Raw genomic sequence first — 12218 nt, 5'->3', positions numbered from 1 at the left:
ACTTGAAGTACATTTCTACTAAATACACATCATTTTGGCACTACTGTAAAACTCTTGTAAGTTTAACCATAGTAATTTGGAGATCATCTGTGTTTATGAAGATATTGTAGGAAATGGGGAAACCTATAGTAAATGAATCAGTGAAAACAAAAGAACATGAAATATAATACCCTAGTTTTGCTATTATTATACTTGACAATATAACTTAAGAATATAAACTACCCAAATATGTAATAATATTAATTTAAATAAATTTATAGAAGCCTATAGCTATGTATGCCTTGGAATTCCAGAAATGTGGTTTATTCAAATGAAAATAAGCTGCAATTGTGAAATAAGTCATGGATTTCACAGAGTTAGTACTAACAAACAAATGTCAACATCTCCAATATTTTTGATGTTATTACATGTTGATATGACAGTATTTTGTATATGTTTGATTAAATAAGAATCTTTATTAAAGTTAATTTCACTTGTTTTTAATTTTTAAATGGGATCCTAGAAAAGTTAAAATCACACATGCAACTTGTGCTTGTGGGCCATATTCTATTTCTATTGCACAGTACTGTGTACATCCTCATTTTTCACTTATTTGTCACATCTCTTAGCTTTGGATTCATGTAGTTGAAAAATAGATGTTTAATTAAAATTGTTGTTCATATTTTTCACCTACAGATTGGATCTACACATTTAGATTTTGATAATGCTATTTTTGCAGGAATGCACTTCAAATATACATTGTTTGTGAGGGTTTCTGATGAAGGAAGTCCTGCACTCTCAAGTAAGAAGTTAACAAATTGAAATATTAAATAATTTGAGTTACATAAAATGCCTAGTATTTTTCTTAGTATTTTATATTTAAAATCTTCCTATGATCTGTTGCATTAAAGCATATAGATTGATATTATATTAACTTATTTACTGCATATGTACTACTATTTATAACCCAGAAGACTAAATTAAAACTGGAACCAGGTTAGATAATAATGTTCAAATGTGTCATATAGAAATTTGCAGTTATTTGAAGATGATGTCAAAGATGAACTTTTCTGTAATCTTTGTGTATTTGAAAGATTTCCAAATAATTTTTTTAAATTCTGCATTAGATAAAATACTAATATTCAGATTCTCAGAGTAAATTGCATTTCCTTTATTATTGACTATATTGTCAGGATGGAATAATATAATCATATTCCAATCATTGAACATTATGTTGTCCATGATAAACTGTGATTTTTAATTTAGAATATATGATTAGTATAATCATACTATAGAACACAGTTGTTTTGACAGGTGTTCAAAAGCAGTTAATAAAGTATTTTAATCTAAATTTAGCTTTAAATGCTCTATAATTTAAAAGGTAAAATTTAATAATGAAACATCAACATAAATATGTTTTGTAATCCAAATATTTAATATTTAAGGTATTAGTAAAACAGAAAAGGAAAATAAAGAATATCAGAGACATGATTACCCTATGATGTTTATGTATTTTTTCCATAGCTATTCTTACAATCATTGTAAGAGTGAGTCGCATAAATGAACTGAATCCAGTTGGAACTACATCGGTTACCTTCAGTATATTTGAAAATAGTCCAGTTGATGCACTAGTTGGAAAAATTACATTTACAGATGCAGACTGGCCATTTAACAACTTAAAATATACCATTGTTGGAGGCAATGTGGGAACTCCTCCCAAATTTTACATTGAACCAGATACAGGTATTGTAAAAAAACATCAATCAGTAATAAAAATAAAGAGGTCACATGTGCTCATTTGGAATCTATTTTATATAGAAATGGTGAGAATTAGACCATCTTCAATAAACTCTCTCTTGAATTATGCTGTCTTCACCTTGATGTGTGACATGTATCTGTAAATTCTCAGGTACTATAAGGAAAGTATGGATGCTCTGATCTTTGAAATATTGAACTCCAGAAAGTCTGTGTGCATGTATGGCCTATATACCTAATAATGTGACTAAAAGACTATGAAATAACATCTGTTGTGATTTGGCTGCAAAATTATGCTTTGGAAGTATGAATGTATAACTACATTGTTTTGTACTAGTTAATTTCCATTTGTTATTGTAATGATTATATTTCATTTATATAGTTCATAATTCAGCGTACATTGAGGATGTTTGGTAATACTGGGGTAACAAGTTTCCCATTATTTTCGTGTCAGGCATGATAAAGCTACTAGATTCACTAGACAGGGAAGTGGAGTCACAGTATAAGATAACCGTGAGGATTGTAGACTTGGACAACGATGCCATTCCTGACCCCTTCAGACAAAGAAGGGCTACTGCTCAGGTGACCATCAATGTTCTGGTAAGAATGAGTTACTTCTTATGATGCTATTATCCTTTAGGAGGCACATATTCTTGGGAAGTAAAATTAAAGGATGGATGCGAATGGTTTTAGTTCAGTGCCCTCAAAATGGACCTAAACTCATAGAGTGATGCAATTTTTACTGTAACAAACAATGATAAAATTAACACTGTATGCAAACTAATCAATTTGACTTATAAGATAATTTGATTGTCCTATAAATCTGAAGTTAGGTAAAGAATGCCTGATACCTCTGGTTGTATTTAAGTTGAAGGAAGAATCAGTCTGTGGATAAATATATTTTCATAAACAAACAAAGAAACTTATACTCTTAGAGTTTTTGGAGGTTGCTCTGACACATTTTAATCTGTTTCTCTGTCTCTCCCTCTGGTTTTCACTGAAGAAATATCTTAATATTTTCACTAGTAAAGATTCTGAGACATCTGCTACAGAGTTTCAAAAACATGAAGCAGAAAGGAAAGGACTTCTAAGTGTTTTTAAAATATTTAATGCAAGAATAAATTTGACTTGGCTTGTTCAACACTTACATCAATACAGTTCCATATATTAATTGGTGGAACTGTACAGAAAGAAAAAAATGTTACAGAGAGTGCCAGTTTTTCTTTATCTTATGGTGTTGTTTGCATTCTTTTTTGCTACTTGAGAACAGTATGAATTCCAGCCCTGGATCCTTTAGAAAAGGCAATAACATCTAATAAAAGAAGATTTAAAGCCACAGACATAGTTTAGAGTCTGTGCATACTCCTGCATGGTGAACACTTTCATATGTGCTCTTGGTGAGCTAAAATAGTCAGCATTGTCCATGACTCAGTGTTATAATTCCCACCATAGGCCCATTATGTCTGGAAAACACAATAAACCAGGCCAAAATCTTTGTGGAGAGAAATTTAATGAAGTGACTCGAATGGTTTCAACCATGACTCAACGATGTTAGAAGCTAATGAACCTCTTTTCCTTACGCAAGATTCCAAAATAATACACCCCAAGTATACTGAGTTACAGCTCGAGTATCAGTATTATGCCCTTGTTGCCTGTACTACTTTAAACTGGTTATTGCCATTTTCATTTTGTGTGTAAACCCCTATGTTCCAGTAGGGATGAGAGCAAAGTATCTCTTTGTTCTTCATCTATAAAACCATTCAGATTTCTTCTTTTATGAAACTAAAAAGAATTTACACAGGAATGAGTACTGAATTTCTTGAGATGCGGCAAAAACTATACATTTCCTACCATCTTATGGGTGGGCTTAACTTATGCCTGAGATGTCATTATTGAATTTAAATATCTTTTTCTAATACTTTCAAACAAACTTGGGGTGGAAAACCATAAAAATATTTCAGAAAAATAAGTTGAGGTCCATATTCCCCAATACAATGCAGTTGTTTATAAAGTAGACCTTGTTCCCAAAAGGGAACATATGAAGAGAAACATAATAATACAACTTCATTCATAGGTAAGTCTGTGAATCTAGATTTCATCCATAGAAATGAACAAACAGCAAAAATCTGTCTTTAATAAAATAAAAGATTACCCCTTTTATGAACTGACTGATTACACTCCATCTCAAAACCACACATTGAAGCTCTAAACCCAGTGTGATGTCTTTGAGAGTTATTTGTATTTGTGTTAGGATTTTAAAAATTCTTTTTAAAATAAAAAAATAGAATAGAAAACATAACAGTATACTTTGACATATTATACATGCACAAAATATAACTTATTCTAATTAGGATTCCACTCTTGCAGTTGTACTTGATGTGGAGTTTCACTGGTCATGTATTCATATATATGCACATAGGAAAGTTATGTCCAATTCATTCTACTGTCTTCCTATTCCCATCGTCCCTCCCTTCCCTTATTTCTCTTTGTCTAATCCAGTGAACTTCTATTTTTAGCATCTGCATATCTGAAAGAACATTTGGCCTTTGATTTTGGGGTGATTGGCTTATTTCACTTAGCACGATAGTCTCCAGTTCCATCCCTTTACCAGCAAATGCCATAATTTCATTCTTCTTTTGCTGAGTAATATTCCATTGTGCATTTATACTACATTTTCTTTAGCCATTCTTCTATTGAAGGGTACCAAGGTTGGTTTCATAGTTTAGCTATTGTGAATTGAGCTGCTATAAACATAGATGTGGCTGCATCACTGTAGTATGATAATTTTAAGTCTTTTGGATATATACCGAGGAGGGCATAACTGGGTCAACTGGTGGTTCCATTCTAAGTTTTCTGAGGAATCGCCATACAGATTTCCAGAGTTGTTGCACCCGTTTGCAGTTCCACCCAGCAAAATGTATAAGTTTACCTTTCCCCCCACATCCTCATCAGTACTTATTATTGCTTGTATTGCCATTCTGATTGGAGTGAAATGGAATCTCAGTGTAGTTTTAATTTGCATTTATTTAATTGTTAGATATATTGAACATGTTTTCATGTATTTGTTGACCATTATTATTTCTTCTTCTGTGCGTGCCTGTTCAGTTCCTTTGCTCATTTGTTGATTGTGTTATTTGTTTTTTGGTGTTAAGTTTTCTGAGATCTTTGTATATCCTGGAAATTAATGCTCTATCTGAGGTGCAGCTGGCAAAGATTTTCTCCTATTCTGTAGGCTCTCTCTTCATGTTCTTGATTGTTTGCTTTGCTGTGAAGAAGCTTTTTAGTTTTTAGTTTGATACCATCTCATTTATCGATTATTGATTTTACTTCTTGTACTTTAGGAGTCTTGTTGAGGCGTGTTAAGATTTAGAGGTAGATGAAGAGATCGTGAGGCTCCATCCTGATGGGATTAATTTTCTTTTAGGTAGAGACAACAGAGAGCCTACTTTCCCCTGCAAGTGAGGGTCACATGAGAATGTGATTGCCTGCACCCTGGAAAATACCCTTACCAGAGACTAAGCACTGCTAGACCTTGATGACTTCCCACTCTCTGGAACAGTGTTATGGTTTAGATGTGAGGTGTCACTCAAAAGCTCATGTGTAAGACAGGCAAGGTTTAGAGGTTAAATGATTGGGTTATGAGAGCCTTCATCCAGTCGCTGAATTAATCCCCTGACAAGGATTAACTGGGTGGTAACTGCAGGAAGGTAGAGTGTGGCTGGAGGAGGTGGGTCCCTAGGGACTGCCTTTGGGGTATATATTTTGTTCTTGTTGAGAACAAGCTCTCTCTGCTTCCTTGCCATGTCCTGAGCCACTTTTCTCCCCCACACTTCTGCCTTGATGTTCTGCCTCACTTTATGGCCCAAGAAATGGAGCCAGCAGTCTATGGACTGAGACCTCTGAAACAATGAACCCCCAAATAAACTTTTCTCCCTCTGATTGCTTTTTTGAGGTCTTTTTGGTCACAGCAACAAGAGAGCTGACTAAAACAAACTGTGAGAGAATAAATGTGTTTTTTTAAACCCTTAGTCTATGGTTTTGTGTTATGGCAGTGTAAGAAGACTAAGACAAACGCCAATCTGTTTTAGCAAATATACAAAGGTTAGAAATCTATAATATTTTTAAAAGATCTATTCCTTGTCAATACATATATAGGTCAGTGAAATACAATAGTAGGTCTAGGATCCACAATATAAGATAGTAGGTTCATGATAAATTATTACATAAATGGGATTAGAATGACTAATAACTCACTTTGCAAAACAGTTCATATAAAAGGAGCTCTGTCCTGTGACACAAAGCAAGTAACAAAAAGGCAATGTGGTTTTCTCTTGTCAAAGACAAAAAGTTTTGTACCTATAGCACTCAGGTAAGTAAATAAGTCTTCACACTAATAATGTGCCTGCCTGGATCTGAAGAAAACCAAATCAAGAATATCTTTACCAATGTCAAAACAAAACAAACAAACAAACAAAAAATCCAAACAAAAACAATTTCATAGCATGATCATATATTGTCTATTACACCATAATGTACTTGCTGACAAGAATTTGCATACAAAATTGAAGGCTGTTTTGTCTCCTGCAAAGAGCATGATAAATTTCCTTAGAGGATAGTTTCTAAATCATCGCTGTCTTTTCTGTAATTCTTTTGAAGAAACTGTTACCAAACACATGCCCTTTATTTCCAAACTGGAGTACAGCGACTCTCCCGTGGCCAGATGCTTACTTCATTTCTGGAACGTGGAAAGCTCTGTGATTTTCTTTACATCTAAAATAGTAATAGAATCAATGACTTAGAAGCTAGTGTTTGTCTTTCTTTGAGCGTGTTTTTAAGAGTAGTCACACTCTTAAACTTCATTCCTGTTCTAAGTAACTAGTCTGAAAGTACACAGTGATGTCCATACTAAATTTACCTGTTTTTATATATAAAACAACTAGTTTGAAAGGAAATTTTTATCTGTTTACTTCCTAACAGAAAGGTTTTAGAAAATATAGAAATGACCATCCCAACAGTTTAATATCTTCTGGTGGCTATTTTTCTCTTGGATGACTTTTTCGTGTCAAAGAACTAGACATGAATCTATTTATCCTTTTCCCGGATGCCTGTTAACCACGAGAGCCGCTATATGTACAAGTATTTAGTGAATTGCCAAATTTCTTTCACACCCGTTGCATGGTATTTAGAGAACAGATTCTTTAGCCATAGGCCTGAATAAGAATCCCAGCTTCAGCCCTTACTGTGGTGATGTTGGACAAGTAACTGAATCTTTCTTGCCTTGTTTCCTCATTACAAAATGATGGTAAGAGTACTGTCTACTCACGAAGTAGAGATGAGGCTTTAAAAGACTGAATATAGTTCTGGGAATATAGCTCAGTTTGTAGAGTGCTTGCCTTCCATCCACAAGGCCCTGGGTTCAATTCCCAGCACTACAAGAATAAATAAACCAACAAATAAATAAATAAATAAAAACTGAATATTTTTAAAGCTCTGAGTGGCACATAGTAAACCTATACAAGTTTTCCATAAATGAATAAGCCACATTCCATTTCCACAGCAGGAGAAGAAACTAATGGAAATTGTTCTCTTGAATCTACATATTGTATTGAGATTGGATTTTCATCATTTCCTCATCAAAACAAAAGCTAGAAACCACTTAAGTGTGACTGATAAACACTTGAAAAATGTTCTTTTTTTTTTTTTTTTTGCAAATTATGGAATAAATGCTACAGCATAAAAGTCACAAGCTTAGATATTTTTAAAAGCGCAATGTTTCTTGAATTGTTTATGTTAATATGAAACTGAAACTGTAAATCAATTTCTTTCATGCACTAAATATGGCATAGTTTAAGGAATTTGAAAATATAGCATAGAGAACTAACCTACTACAGATTTTATTTATAAGATCACATTTTGAGAAAATATAAAAAAGAATGCAAGATGAAGGAAACAAAAGAAGAAACCCCCCTCAGAGTTCTAGAAGATAGCCAAATGGAATATCAACTGTTCTTTGACAGTTTCCCAATATTTTTATATCTCTATTTTGTTGTGTAGCTCTTTCTGGTTTGTCTTATTAAAATAATTTTTTACTCAATTTAGTTGTTAAGACCTTGAGGTGAAGATTATTTCTTCTTAGGTATATTTAATCTCCAATAAGCATAGAATTTTATAAATTATTTACTGAAATAAAAGTATATATGAGAAGTATATACAGAAACTTTGAGTAGAAAAAAATTCATTAAGACCTAAGAACTATCTTAGAATATGATAATTTTAAAGCTAGAGAAAACCTTACAGAAAAAAAAAAAAAAAAACTTTTTCCTCTCATTTTATACAGGAGAAACTTAGATTTATCTTATTAGGTGGTCAAAAGGAATATGATTATTGATAGTTCCAAAATATATAGAGACTAATGTTGAAGTCCTGTCAGATGCTATTTTGTGTTTATCCGATCCTATTTTATTTTCTGTGAACATAGAAATATTACATTTTCTGATTATTTTTCAATGATATGAGAGGTTCCTGACTAGAATATGAACAGAAGCACTTTTCTAAACCTGGCAATAAAAACCCCAGTGCAATTGTTCACTTCACCTTTTCAAGGTGCTTCCCAAAGACCTCCTCCTAAAGCTAGAATCAGTACAAAATGAAAGGAAGGAAGATCTCCAAGTTGCTCCTTGATAAAGATCCTCCAAGGAGAGCTTCCTAATATTTATGATTGTGACATGAGCAAAAATTAACCTTGTCCCAAGTGAATCAGATTTCATATTTATTGGTTACTATAACATGATCTTGTCTCTTTTGCTTCATGCAGAATTTTCCTAAGTAAGAGTTGGATTCCTTCAAATAATAGAAATTCTCACAAATTTCTATGTTTTATATGTCCATGTTTGATAGTAACCAACAACTCTGTTCTAACATCAAGAAAAAACTTTTGTGATATTATATTTTTTTAAGTTTATAAATATTTAATCATTTATATATGGGACTTGTTCTTGTAAAAATCACTGGTTTCAATTTTTTTCAGCTGAGTTTTTAAAAACTGATTTTCTGATTGACTGATAATTTTCCAGTATTATTGAATGATAAAATACAGGGTTCAGAGACTTCCTAGTAAATTTTAATACTTATTTAGCAAAAATAACAACAAAAAAAAAACAGCTTCAATAATAAAAGATAATAATGTGTTTTAAAAACCACAAAAATACTAAAATACCTGCACAATTCTAAACTTTGTCTGTTTTGGCATTTCTTTTATTCCAGCATTAAGTGATTTATGAAATCAACTTCTTGGAAGAACATTCTCTATGATTTGTATCTTCTGTTTTTATTTGGAAGACAGTTATTCCAGGGATAGTGACTCAATGCTATAGAAAGCTATTATAGATGTTTATAAGAAACTAAGATATATCTTGGAAAACACACAAAATTCAAATACCCACCTATGCATATATATATTCTGATTATGACATGAGCAAAAATTAACCTTGTCCCAAATGAATCAGATTTCATATTTATTGGTTACTATAACTCTTTTTTCATATTTATTGGTTACTATAACTCTTTTGCTTCATGCAGAATTTTCCTAAGTGAGAGTTGAGATACACACACACACACACACATTTAGAGACAAGGAATTTGACGATTACTTCAAACTTAACGAACATTATGGGATTTATTTTGTATACTATACTTTTAACTAAAAAAGTAGGATTTTGTACTAAATTTAAATTTGAGCAGAATTGATAAAGTACAAACACATGTAAAGCATTTTGAAATAACAATAAGTATATATATTTTCTAAATGAGTATAAGTATATATATATTTTCTAAATGAGAATTCAACTAATATTATTTTATATAAATGAACTTGAAAATAATTATTCAAATGACATTGCAGACTTGGGGATGGTATTTATTTTCTATATCAATTATCTCTTAGTAGTATGTAAATGTTTCTATAAATATGAGAGGTTTATGCACCTATTAGCTCGAACTATTAAATTTTGTCACTCGTATTAGTTTTCTAGAGCTACCCTAACAAAGTAACAGAAACTGGGTGGCCTGAAAGAGCAGTCATACATTTTCTCAGTTTTACATGCTAGAAATCTAAAATCCAGATGCCAGCAGAGCCATGTTCTCTCTGAATGCTCAAACAATCTATTCCATGCCCTCTCTTAATTTCTACTGCTGCAGGAATCCTCACACGTTTGGTTTGTAGAAATGTCAATGCAATGTCTGGCTGTGTCTTCATGTGCTGCCCTCCCTGTGTGTCTGTCTCCTCCTTTTAGGATACCACACTGAATTAAGGGCCCAGTTTGTTCCAATATAACTTGTTCTTAACTTCATTTAATATGCAAGGTATCCTTTTCCAAAAAATAATGATGTTCACAAGTATCATAGAAAAGGAAAGTATAGAACATACAATATAAATTTTTAATCCTCTGATCAAATTTTCAGGGTATTTATTATACATGTACTGTGACTCTTCGGGGAGAATAAGAAATTAGTTTAGAGTTGGGACAGACTCATTGTTCATGGAGCAATTGTTGATGGCATATCTTGAAAACATAATGTTCCTTCGAACATACATTGAGAAATATTGTACAAAATTATGATTAAAATAATTAATTTAAGTGCAATAATATGACTTAAATTATACAGATATTATTTATAATCTAACCTCTTAGACATCTATTTATACAGCTAAAACTTTCTTGCTTTAATTATTTACTATGGTATTCTATATGACAACATTATGGATTAGTTTTAGGGATTTTACTGTTATAATTAAACTAAAAATAAAGAAACCAATGTTTTGGTTGGCACTTGCTGATTTATTTTATTTTATTTTTGCCAACAATTTAGAGTTACATTTTTAAATTATTTGATATTTTTATTTTGAAAATAATACCTATTTAGGCTTTTTCCATGGAGAAATTTCAATTACTTTTGAAACCACATATGTCTATTTTCTATGTCATATTTTAGTTCAGACAATTAAGGAGGACAAATAAAATAGTTAGAATTTAATGGACATAACTTTTCCAAATTACATGACACCTATAAAGGTACCATCTCAAGGTAGAGGAGATCATACATGATGCACATGCATATCATGCAAATGGGCCATAAAAGAGACAGGCAAAATTGTTTGAAGGATATAAAAATCGTATTTTTTAAAAATAAAGTTTATAAAATCTATCAACTAGGGAAAAGCTGACATCCTAAAAATGGATGAAGACAGTTCAAATTAATGAAAGGCTTTATTTATATATGTACTGAAGAGGACCTAGATCGAGAGCAAAATTATGGCTTAAATAACAATGCAAGTACTGGAAGTGGATTGGATATTGAAGAATAGGTGCTATGAGCAGGATGTCTGCCTTATCCATCAAGAACTAATGTTAAGATCTTTTACAGTAAGGGATATGGTAAAAATTTGAAGACTTGAAAAAAGAAGAGAAAAAAAAGATAATAGATGAATGACTGTTTCTCATTTTTTGCTTTCCCCCCAAAACAATATTATGAAACACTCAGAATTATTGTGAAACATTCATAATTTAGCTACTGATAGAATGAATAGTGAAGATTTTTTTTTTACACAGGAAGAACAAACTTCCCCCAAATTTTCAAAATCCAGGCGCAAGTGGTAGACCTACAACCAGGTGCCTTCTTCAGAAGAGCTTTTCTGATCCTTCTTTTAACCTCTTCGAAGCAAAGATGATTAGCAGTGATGCCATCCAACCACAAAAGTGTTCCTTCATCTGAGGCAGGTTTATATGAAGACCCCTCTCACATTAAAGCACATACCTACCATGTGTAAGGCTCTGGGATCATGCTCCAGTATAAATACATACATACATACATACATACATACATTCATCAATCACTGCACTTCATCACATCAATAGAATAAATAAGAAAAATATAAAATCAAATAAAAGAAGCAGAAAAAGCATCTTACAAAATCCAACACCAACTCATGATAAATATCCAAGCAAAACTAGAAATAGAGGAGAACTTCTTTGATTGATAAAGAATATCTACAAACAACTAAACTAATGACTCATACCTAACAATAAGACCATAGATCTTCTAATGAGAATAGAAACAGAGTGAGGATGTCCTCTCTCATCATTTTCAAAATCATAGTTAATGTAATAAGACAAGAATAAAAAATAAAACAGTTACTGATTATAGATGAAGATTAAACAACTGTCTTTATTTGCAAATGACAGACTGCTCTATTTAAAAGATCTGAAAGAATAAACAAAATTTTCTATAACTAATAATCCATTATAATAAGTTTTTAGGTGCTAGTTTAATATTCTAATATCAGTTCTTTTCCAGTTTCCACAAGGAATAAGTGGAAAGGAAAGTTAAATATGCAACTTATATTAGGACCCCTCAAAATGAAATAGGTAGGTATAAATATTAAAATATATTTGCAAGCTTTAAGTGAGAAATACTGTAAAGCTCAT

At 31.9% G+C, this 12218-nt stretch overlaps 1 protein-coding gene across 1 annotated transcript in view; it reads left to right on the top strand.

The window, feature by feature from the left end:
- Positions 1–12218, top strand: part of LOC114085178 (cadherin-related family member 4-like) — a 93288-nt gene that overhangs the window by 38044 nt on the left and 43026 nt on the right. Inside the window, exons 13-15 of the mRNA XM_071613501.1 lie at positions 676–781; positions 1504–1722; positions 2189–2334. Of these exons, the coding sequence (XP_071469602.1) occupies positions 676–781; positions 1504–1722; positions 2189–2334 (471 nt within the window). The remainder of the gene's footprint in view (positions 1–675; positions 782–1503; positions 1723–2188; positions 2335–12218) is intronic.

Source organism: Marmota flaviventris, chromosome 1 (genome assembly GCF_047511675.1).
Source record: "Marmota flaviventris isolate mMarFla1 chromosome 1, mMarFla1.hap1, whole genome shotgun sequence".
Lineage (NCBI taxonomy): Eukaryota > Metazoa > Chordata > Mammalia > Rodentia > Sciuridae > Marmota > Marmota flaviventris.
Note: the sequence above shows the minus strand (reverse complement) of the source record. Positions and strands in the feature narration are given on the sequence as shown.